This window comes from Abrus precatorius, unplaced genomic scaffold (genome assembly GCF_003935025.1).
Source record: "Abrus precatorius isolate BTA unplaced genomic scaffold, Abrus_2018 Scaffold11, whole genome shotgun sequence".
NCBI classification, from domain to species: domain Eukaryota; kingdom Viridiplantae; phylum Streptophyta; class Magnoliopsida; order Fabales; family Fabaceae; genus Abrus; species Abrus precatorius.
The window spans coordinates 4,914,043-4,940,856 of NW_020874303.1; the positions used below are offsets into that span (position 1 = coordinate 4,914,043).

General features: G+C 31.2%; 3 protein-coding genes across 4 annotated transcripts; all 3 read left to right on the top strand.

The window, feature by feature from the left end:
• The first annotated feature begins 9,991 nt into the window (after positions 1-9,991).
• On the top strand, positions 9,992-11,291 carry LOC113855309 (ethylene-responsive transcription factor 4-like). The gene has a single exon (XM_027486896.1). It carries the CDS (start codon positions 10,172-10,174, stop codon positions 10,790-10,792), a length of 621 nt encoding a protein of 206 aa, XP_027342697.1. The 5' UTR covers positions 9,992-10,171; the 3' UTR covers positions 10,793-11,291.
• A 6,418-nt stretch (positions 11,292-17,709) lies between these two features.
• Positions 17,710-21,852, top strand: LOC113856676 (protein yippee-like At5g53940). Of its 2 annotated transcripts, none has more exons than XM_027488630.1 (5): positions 17,710-17,855; positions 18,938-18,981; positions 21,208-21,316; positions 21,460-21,515; positions 21,622-21,852. In XM_027488630.1, exons 1-5 carry the CDS (start codon positions 17,760-17,762, stop codon positions 21,707-21,709), a joined length of 393 nt encoding a protein of 130 aa, XP_027344431.1. In that variant the 5' UTR covers positions 17,710-17,759; the 3' UTR covers positions 21,710-21,852. The 2 variants fall into 2 exon arrangements, with proteins under 2 accessions (XP_027344431.1, XP_027344432.1); XM_027488631.1 differs by having other exon boundaries at positions 21,625-21,852.
• A 1,453-nt stretch (positions 21,853-23,305) lies between these two features.
• LOC113856674 (pre-mRNA-splicing factor CWC22 homolog) lies at positions 23,306-26,207 on the top strand. The gene is made up of 3 exons (XM_027488627.1): positions 23,306-23,565; positions 23,960-25,615; positions 25,747-26,207. The coding sequence occupies exons 1-3, from the start codon at positions 23,512-23,514 to the stop codon at positions 25,810-25,812; spliced, it is 1,776 nt and encodes a 591-aa protein (XP_027344428.1). The 5' UTR covers positions 23,306-23,511; the 3' UTR covers positions 25,813-26,207.
• Positions 26,208-26,814: the final 607 nt, after the last annotated feature.

Below are 26,814 nucleotides of genomic sequence, written 5' to 3' on the forward strand. Positions count from 1 at the left end.
AGTCTACTCGAGTGATGCGTCAATTTGGTATGGTTCAGCACATACCTAAGGTGCCTTACTAGCCTAACCAGTTACATGATCTTACCCTTAGAGGAAAAAATTGGGCAGCCAAATTTAGTGCTATGTTAGAAATTTGGAAGAGTAAAAGACTTTGGGTGATGACTAATAAGCCCCAGTATGGTTTACTGAGTTCAAATCTAGGAGCATGTAATTGCATATATTCTTACTAACATGGCAAAGTAGTGTATAATTCATCCGGTCACCAAAAACTTTAACAATGACTTTTTGCTTCGTCTTTCAAGCTTTCTTATTTGAAAATTTGTATCCAAACTAAGCACTTATTCACTCTTGTATCAATGAAATATGTACTGACGATTCTTCGTTTACCATTCCTACATAAAATTAAATTGATTGAGTAAAAATAATGTAATTGTATACATAATAAAACATCCAATTGTTAACATATAGAAAACATGTTTCTTACTAAGAATGCATGAACAAATTAAATATGAATCTAACTCTTAATGATCTTGAAAAATTCTAAGATTGACATATGCATGTGAACCACTCCACCTAGTAATTTTTCACTTGTTTAAATTCTTCAACAATGAAGCCCTCATTCTCCATGGACAACTAGAGGTATGGTTGAAAAATTTCACATACAAACATGTTGGTTTAGACTCAGCCATAAAATAACTTCAATGAATCTTGCGTAATGTTTTAATGCATTTTTCACATCTTCTTTACTATTAAATAACAAGTCAACGAATAAAGGATCTCCTTCAAACCATGAATTGACTTGTTGAGAATGTTCTTCATTCATCTCTTGATCAAGATGTTCTCAATTAATATATTATATTGCGAAGTAACATTCCAAAAAGGAATTACAATATTTCCTCCATTATATTTTACAAAAATTTGTAACATTTATGTTAACATAATTAATTAAAAACAACAAATTTTAAACATTATTCCACATTACCTTCTACTATTTCGTTTTCTTATGTATTTAAGTTGGAATCAAACTCGCCTTCAACATCAGTAGAAGAAGAATTGTCTAGCAAAATTTCTCCTTCATCACCTTCATCAATATAACTATCATAATCTGAGTCTTCATTATTTTCATCAACATCATTCCTAATTCTTTTATTGTAACAAATTTATAACTTTTAATTTTAACAAATACATATATTAATAAAATAATTTATAAAGTAATTAACATTACCTTCATATTAATCACGACTCATAAAAGTGTCATTATTTTGCTGTGAAAGTGATAAATTTAAATTTATTATCTTCGACGACACTGATGAACTTCCAACAACAACAATATCTACATACAACTCAATAACATTTATAATAAATTGTTGAAATACACTTATCATGCAATCAATATCTTAATCATCACAAATATCTAAAGTTATATACTATTTAATATTTCTATCATTCAAAAAATGTAAAATTAATATAAAAATAACTTGATTATGGTTAATATTAAGTTTCAAATAAATTTTTCTTTTTAAGACTTTAAAACTTATTCCTCGCTTTATTTGAGTCACTTTTTTACTTCCTTTAAAACTCACTCATTTATTTCTTTCGTAGATTCTACCATTCCAATATATAATAATAATAATTCCACTCATCTTGTATTTTTACAAATAAACTTTATTTAATATTTAATTTTTCTAAAATAAAAATCAAATAAATAATAATGATTCATTGATTAATCAAATTATTTAATTAAAAATAAATCAGCAATAACTACATTCATAATTTTAAATCAAATTAGCAAAATAAATTATAAAATAAATAAATTAAAATTGACATGTTTCCTTTTAAACTTGTTCTTACTTAATGAAAATGAGAGGTGCAGGGGTGATATTTATAGTGTATAAGTTTCGCCATATTATTCGCGTAATTAGTTAAAATTCTGAGGCGCATCAATATCATATAAGTTGTGTAATTTTTATGATAAAACTTACTCAGATTGTAACATGTATCACCATCTCAGAGTTTTATTCTGTAAATAGCAAAAATGATTCTTAATTTCACCATTAATATTACAAAATTGTCTAAATATTAACATGTGTCACAATCTGATAATTTTATGTTTTTTGTGATAAAATTTAATTTAAAAAAATAAATATTTTTATCAACTATTTTAATAAAATATTTTGTCACATCGACAAAGTCACTTAGAAAGATAAATAGTTTCAAAAAATTTATAAATTAAAAATTTATTTTTTAGTTTATAATATTTAAATAAAAAAGCGAAAGATAACAATGCTAGAACTGGAAAAAAAGTTTTGAAAGGCATATTTTTTTAACAAGAGGGGTTAATGCTAAAAAAAATTAAGGAAGCATTTTATATAATAATATTTTAGTATTTATAAAATAATGACCAGAATTATATTTTTATATTTAAAAAAGAGAATAAAGATATTTATAAAATTAATAAATTCTTAAAAATAATTTATAATAATTTATTGTTATATTAAAATATTATCTAAAATATAAAATCCCACAATCCGCCCTGTCATAGTCAATGCCCGCTTCTTGAAGACAAGAAAGAAGAGTATGAAACTCATGATTTGATCGAGTGACCCAAGAAAATGTCCTACTCCTACACATGATGAGTTGTAGATTCAAATTATTATTATTATTTTATTATAAGGTGTTATGTAATAAAAAGTTCAAATTAAATGATATATAAAAAGGATTATAAATCTAAATTGTAAAGACTTTTTTTTAAGACAAACAAGACATTTAAGATTAAAGTTTGTTTTCTCAATCAAACTCGTATTTAAATTTTAATATGATATCGAAATGTATTTTTTCAAAAAATGAAAGGTTCAATTTATTTTTTAAAAACAGCCTGATGAAAAATTAAACCTCTGATGTTAAAAAAATTTAAGAAAAAAAATTAAAAATTTTGACCATAAAAACAAATGAAGTAGACACTCAAGTTTGAAGTATAAAACTTAAACCAAAAAATTAATTCGTTAAGTCAAAACTAATTTAATTTAAAGAAAATTATTAATTAATAAAAAAAAAGTTTCAGTAACAAATTAAATAATATATAAATAAGAGAATTATAAGTGTAAATAGTTAAAGTTTTTCTGTCCGTAAATAGTCAAAATGTTGAAAACAAGCGTACTACTACAACTTACAGCTCTTTTCAGATTCTTAGGCCCAAATTTTTAATTTTAAAATGAGGTGAATGCAGAGTTTATATATATATATATATATACATATATATATATATATATATATATATATATATATATGACTATTTGGTATTTACCTTTTTCACTTACCATGAGGGAGAAGGACAAGGGAAATCAGAGATGGTGACTGCAACAAGACATGTTTGGTGTTCAGGGTTTACTATTTCTAACGAGAAAAGAAAACCTTTCTTCAATCATCCTTCTTTTTCTTCAACCCTTCCCTCAAATTTCAGGCCCTTTACTTTCTCATCCAATCTTTCCCATGCTGCTTTCTCCACAGGTAAGCCCTTTGATCATTAATTCCCAACCTTACATAAAAAACGTTCTTTCCCTTCTGCAATCAAATTACTCATTTAATGAAACGAAAATTATTATTTTTTATCTTGTGTTTAAGTAAAGACAATAAACACTTATATGTGATAAATTTTTATTGAGATATCATGAGTTTCATTGTATTATCATAATTTTTAATTAAAAAATATTGTTTATTAATTTTCTATTATATTCTCTTACGAACACCTTAGAAATTTCGAAGGAAAAAAGAAATGAGAAGAGAGTAACTTTCTTGGTTTATCTTATGCTTTAACTGAAAATCAACTTGATCATGGCTTTATATTCAGTGTAAGTATAAATTCGCAGAAAACTAATTGTATAGGTTACTTGTCTGCACACATTTTTGGGTGGCCAAAACGTGCACCCGTTGTTTGTATGGCAAAAAGATATGCTCCAAGCACTACTAAGAGAAAGGTAACCCCCATATCTACAAATTTTTTATGTGAATAATGGTCTCATTCATTGTTATTGCTACATTTTTGTTACGAAACCCCTTCATTGCTTTTCCCTTTCCTTCAATACCATGCCTGAAATAGTTTCTTACAATTATATTTATCATGTGGTTGGAATTGGAATCATTTGGCCCAGTTGGTAGTAAATAAGGATTAATGGGTAGGACCGATTATGCTGTCCTGATATATACATATATGTTTTTAGTTTGCATATTTTGTTCTTCACTAACCCGTTTGGTTGTTGATCTGGATCACAAAGTGGGATTTTGTTGTTAGTATCTAAGTGTTCCCAAAATTTATTTATTTTTTTTAACGCCAGATATTGAGTAGAAAAAGGGGTGGTGACCCGGATAAGAAGAGACACAGGAGGAGGAAAGGGTCCAAAAAGAAGAAGCTTTTTAAGATCATCAGGCTTGTTTCAGCAGCTGGGACTGGATTCTTTTATGCCAAGAAGAAAAGCAGGAAGATGGATAAGCTTGTGGTGAAGAAATTTGATCCAAAGGTAAAGTGCCATGTTGTGTTCACCGAAATCAAATAAGCCTTTGTTTTACATTTTGATGAATCAGCAAATTCATTGACTTTGTTTCTGTGCAAGAATTGTTAGCTTTGTAAAATAGGTTATTTAATCCGTAATATTTGAATGATCATCAAAAGTGATCTAAGGAGGAGGGGCAGTTACATTGGTGTAAGTTGATTTGTCCTCTATACAAATATATGGGGAGGTTCCAATGTTACAAAATGTTGAGATCTTACATTGACTATTGCTATGACTAAAATAGAGCTCAAAAGTTGAAGTCATTCATTTTATTTTGTTGACTTGAGCAACTAACTCAGAAGCAAAACCTCCCATGCCTCATGAAACAACAAAAAGACAAACCTTTTTCACTAATCACACCAATTTTTTGGTATCTTCGAGACATAAATTTCCGACAAATATTACTTACAACACTAAAATTAAGTTCTGGTGATAGAAAAAGTAACTACCTTACATGTATTGCACAACCCAATCATGTAATATCAATGGGCTCCGTTTTTGGAATCCAATCCAAATTTAAAAAAAGCGTTCACCTATTCAAACATTATTTTGGATATGATCGCATTACAAGGGTAATTACGTAACATAGGCATCACTGTTTCTCACGTGATTTTTTAGGATCATAACTATCTAATTCCGTAATTAGGAGAAACCTAAAATCATAAGTGATCATTTACTTAGCAAATGTATATATACAAATACACGAGGTGCCATGATAACGATTGTTGATCTGTTCTACATCATTCAATCACCTAACCTAATTAGCATAAAATGTTATTAACTAACTCGAAGAATTGCATACGTTCGTTAAGTATTCCATTTCTCTTTCTCCATTTTGTTCATTAATATTATTAGTATTGACGTACAATCTTCTTGGCTTTTTTCCACAATTAGGATTATCCCCTTTTAAAATTACTCAATTGTGCTAGTTTTAAAAGTTTAGTAAAACTAGTGTAACTTAACTCTTTTTTATGTGTTTAAGTTGGATAAATTTATAATATATTTTTAATAGTTTTTAAAGGCCGCGACCTTTTTGGTGTAAATTTTTTAAAAATTATACGAATAACATATTAAAAAGAAAAAAAACTACACTAGTTGCTTAAATTTTTAAAATTCAAATCCACTCGAGTTCATGTGATGCCTTCATACTTTTATTATGCTACAGTCTCTGCATATTGTCATATCTTACATCTAAGAAAGAGAATATAATATCATTTCCAAATCAAATGCAACTTTAGTTCCTAACAAATTTATAATTCAAATTAGAGTAAATTACGCTCTTTTATCTTGGTAATGATAAAAAATTAATCAAGTGTTTCTAGTTTTCCCCCCCCTCTCTTTACCACTTGTAATATTACTATCAATTTATTTCAAATACGTAACTACTATTGATTTTAATACTTTAAAGGATAAAAATAAAAAAATATCTTTATCATCGGGTTTGAAACTTTATCTGGCAAAATTTTTTATCGATCTTGTTAACATAAGAAACTTGTTAAAAAATTAATAAACAATAAGGTTTTTTTAAATTTTGTTAGAATAAATGAAAAAAATCATGTAGATATGTACTTTTACGTTTTAAAGAAAAAAATTATTTCTATTTTTATTTCTTAACTAATGCATTTTCCATTGCTTCATTTTTCAAGTTAAAGAATTAATAGCACATATTCAAAATAATTGTTAATGGTACCAAGAATAAAGCGAGAGAAAGAAACATCACTGAAATAAGAAGTTAGTACATTCCACTAAATTAAAATATAAGATGTATTTATCTTTTAGAAGACTGCAATTTTAAAAAAAATTGCTAATACGGGCATTAGTTTAGAAATAAAAAAGATTTGCTAAAAAAATATAATAATGCACTTATTCTGAATTTTTTATATATATAGTATTTAGAAATAATATATACTAAAATATGGTGTTCTTGACAAATTACAGAAATATGAAATTTAAATATAGTTAATGGCAATTTTTTGTGTAAGTACAAATATTTAAAGATAAATAACAAAAAATTTAAAATGTATAAAAAATATATTAACTTTAAAAAAATTAAGTCTGGCTGATGACAATTTTTAAAATAATAATAGAATATCTTAAAAATACCAAAAAATTGTTAATATTGGTCAAAAATCATAAATGAACATTTTGAATTTTTTTTTCCATAAAAAAGGAGACACTTATTCTCATGTTTTTAAATAAAAAATTATTATTTATTAATTTCTTAATATGTGGCCAAGTCCTTATAAAAATAAAAAATGGAAAAGGGCATTTTACTCATTCAAATAGCAATAAACTTAGTTTGCAAACTTAATATTAATAGTTTGATGGTTTAATAGTATCTTCAAGTGTTATTGAGTGTTTTCATGAAGAAAGAAAGAAATGTAACAGTTGATTAATTCGCATACACTGGTTTTTAGAAACAATTAATGAGTATATACGTAGTTGATTCATAAATGGTAAATATCGTGTGAATGTATATAACGGGGGGCACACAATTTATGACAAAGTGATTTCATGCATTGAATAGGATTAACTAAAAGACAAATTACAATAAATATCCATGACAATAATCTAGTTCCAAATTGTTTCAAAAAATAGAATTTATGTTATAGCTACACCGATACGATCATTCTCCCGATACTTTATCAGTTATATGATATAGGAAACGTTGTCTAAATGGATGATATAAGCCAAGCTCAATATCATTATCGTCTTAATTTTGGAGGTTCTTTGTCACATCGCCCGTTATATTTGGGTTTAAAAACAAACAAACATAACTATTATTCTTGTAAATTTAATTAATAATATTTGGATTACTTATGGCTCTTGCTGCTAAATAAAGCAACATATCAGTTTCAGTGATTTGTACATGATTATTAATTAGCTTGCGATTTCGTGTCAAACTCCTAAATCAATTAGTTAATTACAACTACACAGCCGATGCTAGACCCAGAAGACTAAGACTAAGAGCAACTCTCTCTATAAGGAAGAATTGGAAGAATCCAATATAATGTTGTGGATTATAGTTTAGTTTGGCAATCTATTTTCATTTTCCACACATGTCTTCACTTGATAATTTCTATGTAAGTTACTATCCACTTCAAATGCTTGCTCTAGCCTTAGTTGAAATATAAAGTGCAAAATTATCTACTGTTTATTTAATTTTGCGTGATGTAGAGATTTTTAGAAACGATGTTTAAATGTGAGGAAAATTAAACTTGTGTAATTCAAATCATAAACATATGGGTTTATTATAAATCAAAACCTTAATATATCAAATTATAAATTATATTTAAAAGCCAAATTAGTGAAAGTTAAAAAAGAATACGAAATATTCGTCGGCTAAATTTCTTGTTTTCAACCCACGTTGAGACGATTCACATTCAATTGACCATGTCAGGTCCACTAAATGGAATCCTCTTTTACGCTCAAGTCATGACACTTTCATGGTTGTTTGGTCTCTTTCCCTCAGACTATACAAAACCTAACAGGAGATTAAATATAAATTTAATTAAATCCAATGAAATTTATTTGCATTTTTTATTAGTGTAACAAACTTTTCCATCCGTATCAAGTATTATTCTGCCATTTCACTTAACAACAATTATTGTATGAAATTACAAATTTAAATATTAATATTAACAATACTCTTGCTAATCAATTTTATAAATACTTTAATTAAAGATTCGATAGATAATATTTGTGTATTAATGTCACATTAAGATATATTTGAATAAATATTTATTTTTATTCTTTAATTAATATTTAAAAGATATTGGCAATTTATTGATAAAACCCCAAAACTAACGCCATAATTAATGATATCATAGTACCGAGTCATTTTATAACTTAATTCAAAAGTATCATGTTAAATGAAATTCCTAGACAAAAACCGATGAATCAGAAAAAGCTCAACTACCATATCCTAGTTATTATTCCAAATAATAATAAAAAATACGAGCTAAAAAAACTCATTTGAAAAAAAAAATCGGATTTTTTATTTTCTTTGTACCCTTGTAATTGAACTTTTGCTGGCAGAAAGTTTTAGCTGCTTTTCACGCGACTCCGAGACTCATGCAATAAAAAAAAAGAAATTGAATAATATAATAATATCTGTGGTGGATGGGAAAAGAGGGACGGCAGTACATACATGATGATATTTTTGGATGGTGCCGTATGCCAAAGCGTGTCTCCCGCCGGGGATCCAAAGCAACACGTGTCAGCATTCCAAGCATCAATCGTTATGAACCGTCAGATCAGATCGGACGGATTCAAACACATTTCATTCTTCTGATCCTGATCCATCTCACGCGGCGAGGAGGCGGAGCATGCCGACAAATGTCTCCGTCATCTCACGCTGCCGTTCCGTTTATTACCAGACGCGCCCAGACAGACGCCGTTAAGGGAAACGCCGCCTCTTCTGTAGGGGTTTGTGTCAGGTCCACGTGTCCACGCGTGGAAGAAGCTACGTGGCTCGGTTCGGCCCTCCCTTCGCAATTATTAATGTTGATGGTGGGGCCCGCCACCACGCTCTCTATCGCGGCTGGGGCGGCGCGGCGCTTTATAGAGGGGGTGCAGCAAACCATGCTATGCATTAACACAGTGCAGTCAACGAACCTCGTTGACCGTGCCAAAATGTTTTCACAAGATCCATCGTTTCCTCGTTCACCACCACCCACGTGTGGGGAGCGTTCTCATACGCGCTTCTTCAGTTATGTGGAGTGCCTTTGGACCACTTTTTGCTACACGTGTAACCGTTTTTTTTCCTCGCTTTAGCACTTGCTGTCACATTTTGACGGTGAAGCTATTGTATCTGCTCCTTTTTCTCCTTATACGCAGTATGACGAGTGAGTTTATTAAAAACAAAGAATCAGAATTTTATTTTGTATGCAGTGTGTAATAATTGATGAAAAACTGTTATTGAGGTTATGACTTGAAGAATTTTGACTGGCTACGTCCTTGATTTAATGTAAAATTTAATTTTAAAGTAACGTTTGTTCGATAAAAATAAGTATAACTGGGTGCTGTTTTGTAAGTTTCCATTAAAAATGTATACACAAATTTGGAAGTTAGGAGTACAACATTTGAAAATCTCAAATGCCATTTGGTTTTATGCAACTAAAAATGAAAATTTAAAACTATTTTCTGTTTTGCCGTTAAAATATAATTTTTTTACTGTCATTAAAATGAAAATACATTATTGGTAAAAAATAAATGGAAGGAAATAGATATATTTGATAAATTGAAAATAGAAATGAATGGGGGTACAGTAGAAAAGAAATACAGAAATTGGAAGAAAAAATAGTATAGAATTAAGAGTGAAGTAAGGTGGCAAGAGGGGAGTGGTGAGCAGCATGGAGCAAAGAGGTTCGTGCTGGTGAAGCCACGTTGTGTAAGCAGCAAGCGCCTAAAAGGAGCGTAGCTTTAAACACGCACGCACACACCACTCTCTCTCTCTCTCTCTCTCTCTCTTGAATTGGGCTATAAAAAGCCTCCAACTCCGATTGTTCCCCTCAGGCATTGTCTCAATCCCACAACCCCTACTCCTCTCACTTTATTGTTCTCTGCTCAGAAAAAATTTGAATCTCACACCAACAAATCCACGGATTCAAAATACCAAAACAATGGCTCCGAGGGACAGAGCCACCGCACTCACCGGACCCAATCCACCTCCCCATAACGCCAAAGAGATCCGTTACAGAGGCGTAAGAAAGCGTCCATGGGGGCGTTACGCCGCCGAGATCCGCGACCCAGGCAAGAAAACCCGCGTCTGGCTCGGCACCTTCGACACCGCCGAAGAAGCCGCTCGTGCTTATGACGCCGCGGCGCGTGAGTTTCGCGGCGCAAAGGCCAAGACTAATTTTCCCACACCCTCTGAACTCATAAACAACAACGCGCGAAGCCCAAGCCAGAGCAGCACGCTCGACTCCTCCTCTCCGCCGCCGCCGCCGCTCGACCTCACCCTCACTCCGCTCTCCGCCGCTGGCGTCGGCGCCTTGGCGTTCCCGGTGGCGCGTCCTGTGTTTTTCTTTGATGCGTTTGCGCGTGCGGATTCCGTAACCGGCGTGGCACGCCGTGAGATGTGTGGGCTCGAACGCCCGGTGGCTGATTTCCGTCGAGCCGCCGCCTCCGCCGCAGCGCAGAGCGATTCTGATTCTTCCTCCGTCGTGGACTACGACTGCGTTCCGCGTCGAGGACTTTTAGATCTTGACCTGAACGTTCCTCCTCCGCCGGAGGTTGCTTGATCTTGGGGCGTTTGGAAACAAAGATCTGTTTTTTCGGAAATTTTCGCAGTTTTTAAAGCATCTCGCAAGTACCCATTTTGAGAAAAAGGAGTCGCCCTCCGAGAACATAGATATTACGAAGAGGGCGCAAAGTGAGTAGCTGACATGATGTTTGGATTTGTTGACCATTATGATAACGATGATGATGATAACCGGCACGTTTTTGTAAATACGTTATAACCAAAAGCAAGTTTGTTTGCTCTTTTTGCAACTGGGAACTTATTCGGAGTATCTCATGGTTGTTTCTGCAATTTCTGAGGACTTATATAATATAAAATGGCATTTTTATCATGTTAATCTGATTCTCTTTTTTAAGCTATAGGTAAGAGATGTATGCATTAGGACTCAATATTAACATAATGCGATTGTATGGTACCCATCCTTATCCATTTACATAAGGGGTTTGAAGGCTTTTTTCACATTTTAGATTAATAATGAAACGTGTGTAAGCTATACATCTTTTAACGTGCCCTAGGTTGTTTTTTTAACTTGGTGCGTTGTTGGATTTCGTTGGTTGAGATCTGACAGACATGTCGCCGGCATTGTTGCGCGTTTGATTAGGTTTTTGTCGTTGGGGGGCCTCTCCTTCTTTTGCACATACTATTGCTTGATTGGTTTGTTCTTTCAGGCCTGCAGTTAACCCAATATAAAATATACCTTCACATAATAAACTTGAAAATAATAAAAACAAATAACGTCGTGGTTGATGGTGTCACTGTGGACCCCTCTTCCTTGCTGTTTTCTTGAACCCGAAAGAAAAATGAATTGGTGAGAGGAAATGTGATTAAGATGTAATTGAATTGTGATTAAACAAGATAATGTTTATATTAAACAAAGATACGGGGCGGGCGGGTTCAAAATTTATAATCCGTGTAATGTAGCCGATGAATGAATCGGATTCGATTTATGAAAAGAGAGGAATTGAAAAGAAGAGAAAAGGGACTTTTTCAGATTGATGATGAGCAGCGTGGGTATGAGAGAGGGTGTTCTCGTGATTCGCGTATTGGCTTATCCGTTGCGGCGCGGATCTCAATGACACTTGAAATCCTACGGCTATGTGTGGGGGTGTGTCCGAGCCTCATTCATTGGTTTCTTTATTTGGTATTGAGGACTTGTTTTGATCCTTCTTCTTATTTATTTTTTAAAATTAATGATTTAATAGAATTAACTAATGTTAATTGCAGTGCAGGCGGCACCGACGGCGAAAACGCTGCGTAGAAAGGAAGAGCGAATGAGAAGGGAAGTGTCTGGCGGTGGGGCCCAGCGAGCATTCCGTGTTGACTATGTGGCTGTCGGAGTTGATGTTGTCTTCACGTGATGTTTCTGCGCCCCCATCTTTCCTGTGTAGACCTTTACGGCTTTTCCCACTCTTTCTTCGCCCCACCCTTCCAAGTGTGTCATGCTACCTTTTCCATTTCTTAAAAATAAATTTTATTCCTGTTTTTCAATAGCACATAATAATGCAATCATATTATAATATTTTATTCAATTTCTCTTTTTTATTGGTCACTCCTTAATTGGCAGAGCATGGAAACATATTTTGGTAACGAGGAAAAGTATGATATTGAAAAATATTTTAAAAGTATACTGTTTCAGATGGAGTCGCGCTATAGAATAATTGTTGTCCATATGTTATTGGGTGACTAGTTCTTGTCAACAAAAATCGACTTGGGGAAATTTTCGATATTTAAAGAGTAATATGTGCTTATTCAACCAACCAAGTATGAACGAACGCATATTTTTCACCCACTGACCAGGCGAGGACAAACCCATCTTTACGTTTCTTATCTAATTAATCCAACAGATAAGGTAGAGATACGATTGGGTTGTTTTTCACTGCCCAGTTTTTTTTTAATCTTAATTGTGAAAATTAATATCATATTATTATTTTTATCATACATACATATATACGTTCGATAAATAATATCTATTAAGTATAAAAATATCTGAAAACATTTTATTTTAATAATATAATTTATTCTTTCAGGAGGAATGAAATTAAGTCAAGGTTAGACTTGACTTGAGTCTCATTCACAATTATTAAACTTAAATTTAACTTGTATATTTGCGATAGTCTTTTCATACATATTTAACTTGTTAAAAGTTAGACCAGGTTTAAAAATATTATTTTTATAATAGCGAAATTTTAATAATATATTTTATTGTTGATTAAAATTTATTAAAAATTATAAGTATTTCTGATTACATAAAAATAACACACATAATTTCATATGCTTTTAACAGATTTATTCAATAATAAAAAATTTCCAGATGGACTTACTTGGCTAAAATGCATGCGGACTTTTTGACACACAATAATATATTAGTATAAGTTTATTGTGATTTATAGTTTACTGTTATGAATTACAATGTGTGTATATATAATATTTTACTTAATATAACAACTACATGGTTCTTCCTTAATATTGTATTTTTTAACAAAAACTTTGTCTAAGAAGATATTTTAGATGCAATTAGTTGAATTCTTTATAAGCTTTCTTTTTCTCTTGTAACCAACAAAAAATAAAAAAGAAAAATCATTTTTGTATCTCTTTCACTTATCACTAACATCAAAACTTTTAAACAATCAAATTCTACTCTCTATCCCAAACAAAACAAAACAAAATTCAAAATAACTCATTTACCAATTTTTTTAAAATCTTACCTTTTCCCCATAAAATCTATAAGCAAAACACTCTAAATTAAAAATATCAATATTTTTCAATTTTAGTTCTGTTCTTTTTTTTTTTTTAAATCTTAATGGCAATTAATTATTAATTTTTGTTGCCTAACTATTTTTCCATCTTGCATGGAGTTAAGAAAAAAAAAAGTATAAAAGAATATACGTGACAAAAAGATAAAAAATATTAATAGAATTAATATTGTTAAAAATAACTTTATTTAAAATATTTTAAAAAATTTATTTAAATAAAAAAATATATTTAATCCTTGCATTAGAAGATAAAAATACTAATTTTATTTTAAATAATATCATAATATGATGTTATAGGAGTAACATATACTCATATAATTTAATATGTTCGGAGACATATTACTTATTATTCGCGACATCTTCATTATATGTACTTTCTAAATGAAAAAAAGAAAAAGAAAAAGAGTGAAAGATTATATACTCAGTGTCTCCCGAATAACTGGTTCCTCATTGTTCGTAATTTTTACTGCACACTAGTAACCAAAAATATCTAACTAGTAATAGTGTTATTAAGAAAAAGAATCCTCTTGAAAATAAATAAAATAATTAAAAGCAATAGAAATCTCTAAACGGAGCAAGAGGTGATGGGTGACCTTTGGGAAATAAAATAAGATAAAATAGATATTGTATGATTACTTTAAGATTAGTGGCATCCAATGTAGCCGGCATAAGGACGCCGCCTAAGGCAATGACCAGTAGCTTACAGAAGAAATCCGAAATTCATGTGTTGATTCGAATCTAAACATGCTTAAAAAACAGAGAAGGCAGGTTCACCATGGTTAAAGTAACACACTGTGAAAAATAATATTTTAGAAAATAAAAAAAGAAAAAGAGAGATATTAGTATTAGAATATTGTGGTTGGTTCGAAAGAATTGAAAAAGGAGCAAGAAGGAGGGGTCCACGTGTGAAACGGTCTGGTCGATGGAGGCGCGGCGGCCGCTGTAAGCGTGGACCCCAAAGATTCCCGTAGCTCTCCCTAATCATCTCAGCCAAACCCATTTTACATTTTTAAAAATATTCTAAAAATTAAATTTTTGAACGAGTTATAAGAAGACGCGTGGAGGGGATCACGTGTTGATGTGGGTACTGAAAGAGAGAAAGACGTGTCCGAAAACGACAGAAAGCGCTGGCATGTGCATAAGAGAAGAGGTTGTTAGGGTTTGGGCGGCTCCATCTCTAAACCAAACCCAAACCCAAACCCAATCGTTGAGGTCTCGTTTTCACGTAATGTGTAATAGAGCAGCTTTCGTTGTTGTTGTCATGTAGAGAGTAGTAGGGTTAAAGGAGGAGATAGAATAAGCACGCAATGCAATTAAAAGAAAGCTTCATACTTTATGGATTTCCTCACAAATATTATGTTTTGGAGTTTGTGGGCGCCGACTGCCACTTCGGTCACACCTCCAGAATAATTCATATATATAAATAAACAATTTTTTATTATTATAATTTTATGCAAAAAATAATAAAATTATACAGCAACACTGCATAAACAGAGGGAATGATTAAATGTTAAAGATAGGAATACGGATTCTACAAGCATACCTGCTCATTGTTTTTTATTTTTAAAAACACATTTAGCTGTTCCTCTTCCATTTGTTTGTGATTAGTTACCGTTGCTACTGGAATGTATATCTTTATTATAAATAAATAAAACTCATTATTATTATTTTTATTCACTGTCTTAAATCATAACTTTCAATGAAGCCGGAAAGCATACACTTCTATTATAAATTAATCAAGTACAAATATTTAACTCCGAATACATGGATCATTTGAATTGGTTATGAAGCTTATTTATACAATTTATTTGAATTATGAGATAATTAATTTTTGTTAAAAACAAAATTATAATTAACTATAGCTCATAAAACATATTAAAATAATGTAACATGTATTACTGTAAATTTAAAACTGGAATATATTTTGAGGTGTTAGCTCTCTGATTTAGACACATAAATATTAAATTAATCGCTGTTTATATATGCACTTCTGAACTGTATTTTTCCGTCCTTAGTCATCGTCATCTACTGTGTATATTTTTTTCACTCGGTATTACCTACTATGCTTGTGTGCCTTAAAAAACTCTGTTGCACGAAGAAAAAAAGTGTCACTTGTACGGTGGTAATTTTTAAAGGGAAAATCGGAAAGTCCAGAATGACGATACAAAAGTTAAATATGCAATATAATAATTTTGAATTATCTATCTAAAGAGAACTTCAAAATGAATTTTGTGAAGAGTGAAATTGATAATACATAATAATTTGTTTACGAAAAACTTCATTGGATATTAAAAAAAATCATTTCTACACTGTTGATTAGAAAATACACCTAAATGTGCAACAAAATGAAGGTAAAAATTTGAATTTAATTTTAACATATTATTAGTGTAAATTTGTTAACATTTGTCTAAATCTTATTATAATTATTTTTTTTATCAGAGACAAAGCTAGTATATATAAATAAATAAATAAATAAATAGACAGACAGACTAAGAAATTAACAAAGAAAATATTATTTTATTACTCTCATATTCACAATAAAAAACAGTAAATAAAAAATAAAATAAAAAATATAATTATTTTATTAAAAACTTTACAATAATAGTTAATAAATTTATTTAAAAGCGGTTATCTTTATTTATCTTTACTATCGTCAAAAAGCGATTTTGTTCCCTAAAGTTAACAATGCCGACTTGTTGGTTGTAATAGTCGTTAACCACTTTCAAAGTTTACTGTATAAAAATAACTAATAATTTATTAACTAATGATATTTAAAAATAATAGGTATATTTAACTAATAATTATGGCTTATATATATAAAAGATATTTTTACACTAATATAAATTTAAAATTTTGTATATTTAATTTAAATTTAATAATATATAATTTATTATTTTACTAACAGTTAAATTTAAATTATATAATATATATATATATGCATTTGTTAACTAATTTCGCAAAAAAACATTTTCAAGCTTTATTCTCTGTAAAAATATACTAAAATTTTTGTCCGGATTATTGATTTTGGTACCTATAAGTATCTAGATTTAATCTTAAACACTTAAAAATGTTTATTATATTTTATAATTTGAACAGAATAAATGTTGAAAATTTATTTCTTTACCTGGATATCTTAATTATTAAAAAAGGAGACAAATCCAGAACCATGATTGCAACTCAACGGTCGTTAAACCTTATCCGATTATCCCTTTGCTTCGGTTCAAAGAATTAAAGAATTAACCAGTTATCGCCTACTCCCAATAAGCAAATCTATGGTCATTATCGTTAGAAAAACACTGGGATTAAGTTAAGAATTTTTTTAACCTGTAAAACATTACATGTAATAAAAAATCAAGAATAAGAAAATTTTATTAGAAGTTGTAATTTTAATAGTGTTAATATATTAAATTATATTAAATCATTTAATTTTTCATAAAAAATTATTATTCATAACTTTTTATCATACCCATTATTGAAAGAATTTTTAGTAGACGTAAAAAGGAGTGTCTTAAGAATTAATGTCATTTAAGAAAATGTTAACTAAACGATGATTAAAGAACAAAATAAATAAATTTTGTAAAAATATAATATATTAATTTCCTTAATATACTGTATATAATTTATAATAATTTTAATTAATACTTTTACAATGCTGGTAATCGATAACTTTTTTTTTATTATTATTATTATTATTTATTTACTAAAATAAGTATTTGTTCGACTGGGACACTAACACGTGTTCCTTTCAGCAGCTGGTCCGTTGCCGATGCCGTATTGCCATTCTTATATTAATAGTATTGGATTTGTTTTAGTTTATCCATTCAGAAAAAAATACACTCATTAATTTTTTTTAATTTTTAAAAATTAATTAATTTTCTTAATATTTTTATTTTTTAATTTTGTTAATAATATAAATATTATTTTAGTTGATACAATATGTAATTAAAAATACACATAAAAAAATTGATTACATTAAATAACATAATTTTTAATAAAAATTATTACTTCTTAACCGTTTATTATTTATTCTTAAATATATTATACAAACAAACATTAATAGAAAAAATGTTTAATATTTTCTTAAATTTTAATATAACAAATAAAAAAAATTATCTAATAAATAAACAAGACCAGACATATTATTATTCATCTACGATAGATCTTCAGTGGTAATTGAACAAAGTGAGTGAGTCTCCAACATAAAGCCGAAAGAACATGGGAAGAGTGTTTGTGGTGGAGCTTGAGGGCAGGTCTTATAGATGCAAGTTTTGCAGAACTCACTTGGCCCTTGCAGATGATCTCATCTCTCAGGTATCATATCCATTTTTTGTTCTGTCAAATTTTTAGACAACAACTAATATTGTTCTTTTTTGTTTTTACTGTTTCTGAAGCATTCTCGACTGAAGCATAACCTAAGGACATTTGATTTCTGTTTTGAGAGAACAGTTAATCATTTAATGGACATATTCATATGTTAAAATATAAAAGTTTATGCTAACTTTATTATGTACGGTCGTCTAGACTCGAGAGATGAGCACTATGTGATGGAAGATGCATGGTGTGGAGTGCCCTGATTAGTTGAAAATAATATATAATATATTTTTTGATATTTTGTGCTGTTTATTTTGTGGGGATGAAGGTTTTGGTAACCTAAAAACCTGTACACAGGTTGTTTAGTTGCTCTACCTTATTTGTAGACCCTTTATGAACATTCTATGCAGTTCTCTTTCCCTCTCATAATGCATTTCCATTTGCAGCCCTTATGTCCACGGAAGAATAAAGAAGAAAAAATGCTGATTAATAAATTAATGGCAGCAGTTATGACAATAACCTATGGATTGAGTTGGGGGGGGGGGGTAGCCTAGTTGCACATCTATTCTTATTGTAAAAGATTTCTAATGAGTAATGACTATATTGATGGTTGGCTGCATTAGTTCTTGATATCTTTCATTTCAATCCTCTTGCTTTCCAGTCCAATTCAGGGATAATTTGGGGATCAAATTTTCTAGAGGGAAAATAATTGGACAGTGATGATGCTTAGATCTTTGGGGCCTAATCTGTCTTCAAGACGGGTTTAGGAGTTAACTATCCTTTTGAGTTTTGACGGCTTTCTTGCATGGTTGTTTTTAATACCTTGTATAGATCTTATTCTGCGGTGGCGTCTTTCTGTGATATTCATAAGTTCATATTGCAATAAGATAAACATACACAGCTGACATATACTGTGAGGTGGGAAAAGATAAAAAGCTAAATTTATTACTTCTTAAGCCATCCATAATGTCTATACTGTTGATTATGCTTGGTTTTTGCCAGCTCAATGCTTCAACTCTCCAACTGTTTTGCTGGATTTTTAAATTACTTCTCATCTTAATCTTTGATTACTCTTCTTTCAGGCGTTTCACTGTCGTAGGGGAAAAGCATACCTATTCAATAATGCGTGAGTACATTTCAGTTTTTTATTGGACAATCCATTAGTGCTTCATGATAGTGTTTTACTGTGTATTATTAGTTAAAAGGCTTAATGTTCATGTTATTTAATGCATTCATATCGCTAGCTCAAAATTTCATGTAACATAATTTTCACACTACCAACAATCTGGAAAATACGGTGGTCATGTTATGCAAAAGTCAAATCTCTATGAAAATTCCATCCTGTGATACACCATGAGCACTAAATTGTTCTCATTATTTTTTTTACAAAAATATAAAACGAAAATGTTCACAGTTGTTTAACAATATTAACTGCATTGTTGCGGAATGCATTTGCATCTTTGAATAGCAATTTAAAATTGATGGAAACTAAAAATCTGGATAGTAATCAACTCAAAGGAATGAAGCTCAGATCCTTATAGCAGAGAAAAAAGCACCTGTCTCCCTGCTATGATTTCTCTCACCATTACACTTATGATTCTCCTATTCTATTTCCTCAATCTGAACTGACAATGCATGCCGATTGAGACTGTTATTACTTTTTTTCTGCATATAATTTGTTATTAGGGAATACATATTAGATTTATGTTTTAAAACAATTCCACTGGGGAAAATGCTTATAGTCAAATTTTATAGCAAAAGATGTTCTGAGGCATTGTTAGCCTTCCACATCTTTTCACATGAATTCAAAACCTGTATAAGTGTATAGTTCAGTAATTCAGTTGCTTGAGAAAACTGATCCATTGAAACACTTTTCATGGTTTCAATTACCGTGTTTTGCTTTGATTGGAAAACTATGCACAATTGTACATGTTTAAATGCATTCCACACGCTTCAAATTCCATGTATCTGGCTTCCTTTGATTGAAGTTCTGATTGCTAGTAATATTGAATAAATATTTCTATCCTTGCTTTTAAGAAGCAGGACAACCAAGTGAACCAACAGCATAACCATGGATATACATGTGTGAGTCTCTTTCCCTTTGGAGTATAAGTGCATTCTTCTATGGCCACACAACACCTTGTCTGGAAGATTACGTGGTATCCAGCCATTAAGTTAATCTTTATCTAAAATATTTGTTCAAGCATTGTTTGATCCTAATACAATATGATTTATTTCCTGCCTTAGTAATTGTTTCTTCTTCCTTTATCTCTGAATTGTTAGACATCAAGCACAATGAAAATGATAATTCAACAATTCTTGCCTTTAACTTTGGCCCTAATAAATCCCCTCCTTTTTCTTTCTGACAAAACTGCTTTTCTTCAACTTCCTTTTTTGCAGACTCTGATTTTAGATTTGTTTACAATGACTGCCTAAGGAATTGGATTCATGAGTTTACAATGATCACAATCCAGAAATAGTCTAATCGTTTTTAATGTTATTGGCACAAGTTTGAAGTATGCTTTGGATTCACCAAAATAACCTATGAGCTGGTTTGAAATTGCAACTGTTCAAAAGAATTACATAGCAGATACGGTGCAGTGTTATTCTGTGCTGCATCTAGTCTAGACCTGAAATATTGATCTATGTGAATTTTATTACAAAATTGTTTATTTGGTAGGTTTTTGTCTTTAGTAAATAAGCTTGTGATGTACCTAGTGAAGTGAAGCCAGTAACTTTTATATGTCCGCTGTTCAAAACAGGTATGTTTTTACACTGTGACAGTTAACATATACCTGTTTTAAAATCATCAATTGCCTCATTCCCATTTAAAAGCTTCTTGCTTCCACTGTTAATTTGATGCTATTAGCATGTTGAGTTAAGAAACACAGGGTTTTAGTTAAGTTTTTTTGCGGTGTTATTTTTGTTAATTTTGGCCCCAAACTTTGACCTCCCCCGCTTCCCTACAAGCTACATAAATATATGCTGTTGGAATTGACACATTTACTCAAACTTTAGTTCATAGAAAATGCCTAAAAGGAAACCATTTACTGTTTTGAAATTTCTGCATTTTGTGTGATAAAACTTCTGACATGATATCCATGTGCCAATCTTTTGCATCCCACAATGAAAAGAAACAAACGATCAATTTAGTGCACCTTGATACCTAATCCTGGTATTTTATATAGGAAATCATGGTTTGAGATCACATTTATAAACCTATTTTTGTTTGCACATTAAATAAATAGAAAGTTAGGGAATTCTTCGGTGCTGTCATTATTAGTTGAAAATATCACTAGACCTGAAAATTCTATACTGTTGGGTATGCTTATGTTTTGGGCCTGTGATTCAGCGTGAACTTCACAACTGGAGCACCAGAAGAAAGGGTGATGCTTTCAGGATTACATACTGTGGCAGATATTTTTTGCTGTTGCTGTGGTCAGATAATTGGATGGAAATATGTAATCCTCTCTCTTACTGTCTCTGGATTACTTGTATCTGGAAACAATATTACAGATCAAATCTCTTAGATTCTTTTGTTCAAAGGTAGCTGTTAGCTTGCCACACAACTTATGATCATTTCATAATTGCTATTCTCTTGCAGGAATCTGCGCACGAGAAGAGTCAAAAGTATAAAGAAGGGAAGTTTGTTCTTGAAAGGTATTGTTAATTTATTTTCCTGTTATGTTGTCACCTATCTTGGTTTAGGCAATATAGCTGTACATTTTCATGTTTAGTGTTTATACTGATTATGCATATCCTACAACAGAGGAAGGATTGTTGATGAAGTTGATTTCTCCACTGAATTCTATATCGACAGTCGTGCCAGCATGAGTGATGCAGAAGATGCTTAGCATCATGAACCATGCTGGACTTGTTGGATCAGGAGAAAGAATGCACTGCTTTTGTATATGAACAATAATAATAATGACCATGAAAATGTTCAAAATCAATGTAATTTAGTTTTTGTTCTTATTTTTTAAGTATTAGTGCATGAAAAGTGGTAGTTCTCAATAGGGTGTCAACTATAGGTAATGAAAGTGATGAAACGGTTGTTTCAGATTTGCCACCAAAAATCTTTGGAAAGAATTTGGCCTCTTACTTCTTGGTTCGTCATGTATATTTTAAAAGCTGGAAGCAGCAACTATGTTTGAACTTCGAATAGCCCATAATCCAAGTACCTTCCTTTGAAATATGGATAGTGCACAACCTTACTTACCCTACAGTAATTCAACTTTTTATTAAGAGAATGAGAGTAAGAAGGATTGAACTCTAAACTATATGACTGTAAAAGGCTTTGATACCAAGTCATAACTAGAAACGAGCATCTATTTATTTTTTCTAAAAAAAATTATCTAATTATTTAAAAGATTTCTAATTAATGTTTTTATATGAACAAACAACACAGAAGTTACTAAGTTAAGACATTAGCAAGTAATTTAAGTTAATTTTTTCATACTACTAACATGAAATTGTAGAGACAAATACTTAGAGGTGATTACACTACAAGTTGGATTAGTTTTACCATCAAATAAAATATAAACATATTACATCTGATCGGACTGGGTTTAAATGATTTTGTAAAAAGATTTTTAAACAATTCAATCCGAATCAACCCAATATAAAACTTGGGTTTGATATTGATCAAGTTCATTAAGATATTTTGATATTGATCAAGTTCAATCCGAATCAACCCAAGGCCGGATCGGATTGGGTTATCAAATTGTTTATATTACACATATTTATATAAATATTTTAAAATTTAAATAACAAAGGAAAAAACATAAAATAAAGATATTTTTATATTGATCAAGTTCATTAAGTTTGAGAATATATAGTTTGATACTACATTTGATAATGGTCAAATTATACTCTCTATAATTCAATTTAATCTAGCTATCCCAACTAATCTTTTTTGTTTGAGGTCAAGTCGAATTCACAACTTGGAATAAATCCATGATCATCTCTAACAATTTCATGTTGGATATACGTAGGAGGAAAAAAAAAAACAAGAATTCGATCCAAATAAAAATGTAAATTTTTATGGAAAAAAATTAACACAAGAAATGTCGTTACATGAATTGGACAAGAAATAACGTTAACGTCACGTCAATAAAAAGTAAAAAAGCTTCACCTATATATGTTTAGTTTAGACTATAGATATCCTCCACAATTATTTTTAAATTGTATATGAAACTTACAGTTAAATTAAATTAAATATAAAATTTAATACTTCAATATACTACCGTGTTAGGCTCAACAATTTTCGTCTGAATTATTTTAAATCGTTGATAATGTGCACTTTATTATATCAATACACCATTTTAAAAAAAATTATTTAAAATTATATCGAATTGATAAGTAATGAAAATGAAATTTTTTTACCAAAAAAAAAATTGAAAATGAAATTTGCCTAATAAAGCGAGAAAAGCCCAATTGGCGGAAGAGTTGGTTAACCTCAAAGAGGCATAAAAGGGAAAGGGAATAGGCCAATTGGGCGTGTTCGTTATCATAAAGCATCGATCTTTCTTACACCCTTTTGCTTTTCCTCAATTCCTATTCCACTATTCTTACCCTTTCTTCCTCCTCATTTTTTATTTTTTATATTTTTGCCATCCCTTTTGTTTTTGAAATTTTGATTTTGCAGGTCGTTCCAATGGGGAAATCCTCCTCTTCACTCAAGAAGAAACGTTCTAAGAATTCCTCCAAGGTATTCTCATTCTTCTTCTTCTTCTTTGCACTTTAGGGTACTCAATTTTAAGTCTCAGATTGATTCTTAGGTATTCTTATTAATTTAATTTTGGGAAAAAGAAACTAACTTCTGTTTCTGATATTGCTTGTGTTCGTGAACTCAAATTTTGTCATTGTGAGTGTGAATCATGTACTTCAACTAACAGATTTTTGGTTTTTGTTTTCGTCGGGTACTAGGTTATTGTTTCTTCGCTTTAATGTATTGACTTTTTATGTTAGATTTGGTCCTTGAGTTTCCCAACCTCGGTGTGTGTAGTGTGTTGAATTGATTAATTTAATTGAATATGGATTTTCGTAATTTGTCTTCACAATTGTAAATTCATCATGAATTTGTGCATGATTTGATGGTTCAGGCCAAGGCAAGCAGTAGAAGAAAGAGTAGGAAATATAAATCCAAGAAGGTTCGCCGCCGTGAGGTATCTCTCTCTAGTTCTGACTATGATGTTTCAAAAAGTTTGGATCCCTTGGTTTCTTCTAGTTCTGGAGATAGCTACAGAAGAAAAAGGGATCGATCTCGTGGAAGAAAAGATGTGAAAGGTCGTAAGAAAAGAGCAAGGAGATCTTACAGCCGTGACAGCAGTGAGGATTCTCATTATGCTAGGAAGAGAAAAAAGGCGAAGAGGAAAAATGAGTATGATGAGGTGAGGGAGAAACCCTACAAGAAGAAAAAAATTAGGAAAGAAGCAAGTGTTAGTTCAATGAGCAACAGATCGTGGAGCTGTTCAACATGTCAGAAAGAGAGTGCTAGCAGTGACAACGCTCAATATGAGAGCCACAGGGGAAGATCGGAAAAAAAAGAGAAACATCAAAGAAGATTGAAAGGAAGAAGTGGAAGTGATAAGAGTAGTAGATACAAAGCCAGAAGTTGTTCTTCATGCAGTCCCAGTAGTGAAAGTAGTTATGAAGGGACTGAAGAGAAACATGTAGGTGAGAACAATTCCAGGTGGCTTCGGTCAGTTATTACTGTTGCAAAAGAGGCAGAAGAATCTGAGGAATTGTGTAGAAATGAAGTCAAGGAGGAGATTGTTGATGATCATGATTACCCTTGTAGAAGTAATGACAGTAACGATGGGGGCACAAAGAGAGAGTTGGACCATCATATGCTTCTTGCATCAGAAGAGAATTTGAGAGTTGATGATGAGATGGGAGATATGAATTCTGGTCTTAACTTCACAGATCCCGAACTTGGAGATAGGAACCACGATCACAGGAGTAACCTTGAAGTTTATAGTGCTGGAACAAGTGAAGCTATAAAGAAGGAAACAGGTGAGACTTCTGGTGCAGATCAAAATGGTGATGATGATTTGGAGTCAATTCTGAGACAAAGAGCATTGGAGAACTTAAGAAAGTTTCAAGGTGAGAGGCCGTCTACTAGAAAAGCTTCTGATCAGAAAAATAAGATTGTTAACCAGGTGAAACAATCAATTACTGATAAACCTGAACCGGTTCAAGGTAAGTCTATTGTCAATGATGTAGGTGTAGGAACAAAGTTTAATAAGCCAACCCCTGTAGAAGAAACTAATTTGCCTGTTGGGAGAAGAAATTTAATTGCTCATCCAAGAAATAATGAAAGGAGTTTAAACATAGATAAAAATATATCTGGTTCTGCTAAACATCGTTTGTCCTGTGCACCCGACAACACTAGTGGAACAGACACTAAATCCTCTAATCACAGTACAAGCAATTTAGAATTGACCACACAAACACAAAATTCTTGCCATGATTCACTTCAAACCGCTGCTTCAAATGAACTTCCCAATAATGCAAAGCTCCCAGTGACCAAGGGTGATCTAGAAAGGAATCCAGCTAAGACCACTCAAACTGCAATCCGGAGTGTTAATAACAATGGCAGAGATGTTGATGAGTTGCGCAATTCTGCTACCCCTGAATCTTGCTTTGAAGGTTCATCACTAGAGAATAAATCAGGCAAATTGCAAGAAGAATCGAATCAGGGCTCCCAGTTTGAGCAGAAAACAATGAATGTGATGCGGGGTGGTGAAATGGTACAGGTGAGTGTGTGGTAATCTGTCCTAGTGTTAGATTCTGAATGTTACTGCCATAATGACAAGCCCTAAAATACGGCATGTAATCATTTCCTTTACTTGTCCTTTTTCATTACTAATAATTTGTGAATGCCCAGGTTAGCTACAAGGTCTATATCCCTAATAAAGTCCCTGCTTTGGCTAGAAGGCAACTTAAGCGATGATCTTTAATCCTTCTTCTGGGGAATAAAATGGCTTTCGGATGTTGTGCTCTTGTTTGAAACAGAGAAGAGCACCAATTCCATGCGCAGGAAAGTGTAGAAACTTGTGAAGAGATGGTTTGTAGATTCAGTATGAAACCTAAGAACTGCATCAATTTCTCTATTAGCTATATTTTGTTTTAGGTGATATCATATGTTATCTGAATGTAGTCTGTTGCAAGAATATTAATGAAACCATTGTAATAGTTTTTTGGTGGAACATGAAGAAATCTTCTGTCAGCTGTGATGCTGTAGTAGGAATTTGGCGTTGCAGTCTTGGTATCAATGGTATGTGTATAGAAACATGTTGAAAAATTTATACACTGGAATCCAAACCAAAAGATACAACTAGTAGCGTTAAAAGTAAACATTCATGGCCATTCAAATATAAATTGAAACATGCACTTGTTATATAATTTTCACCCCATTCAAAAAGACGAAAAGTACGTTCAAACGGACCAATTGATCAAAACTGTCTCATAGTGGCATAATATAGAGCAGTCGATGGTTCCAAAGCCCACAGCACTAGCCATTGGCAGGCTCTGGCTGGCCGCCTGAGTAAACTTTTTGGAGAAAATAATAAGAGTTTCTTAATCTAGAGTAGTACTTGGAAGGGGTATATCCACTTACTATGCCCGTAACAGCAATTTAAGGCTATGAAAAAGAAAAATATATAAATCGTTGTAATAAATTTTTTTCATTGTGTAATTAAAAGATAGTAAAATTTTATTAAAAATTATGTTAAAATTTATTAAAAAAATAAGAGTGAGTTTAATTTTTATTTCTTAAGTAGTGTTCTTAAGGTACCGATTAACATATCTTTTAATTTTGTTTGTGTTTATTCTCTTACGATGTCAAGAATTTAAATGCCATAAATGGTTATGTTTAATGTGTATTTAGTTCAATTTGTTTTATAAAGTATATTTTTTTAAAATAAACAATTATTTATTTAAAAATGATCGCAGG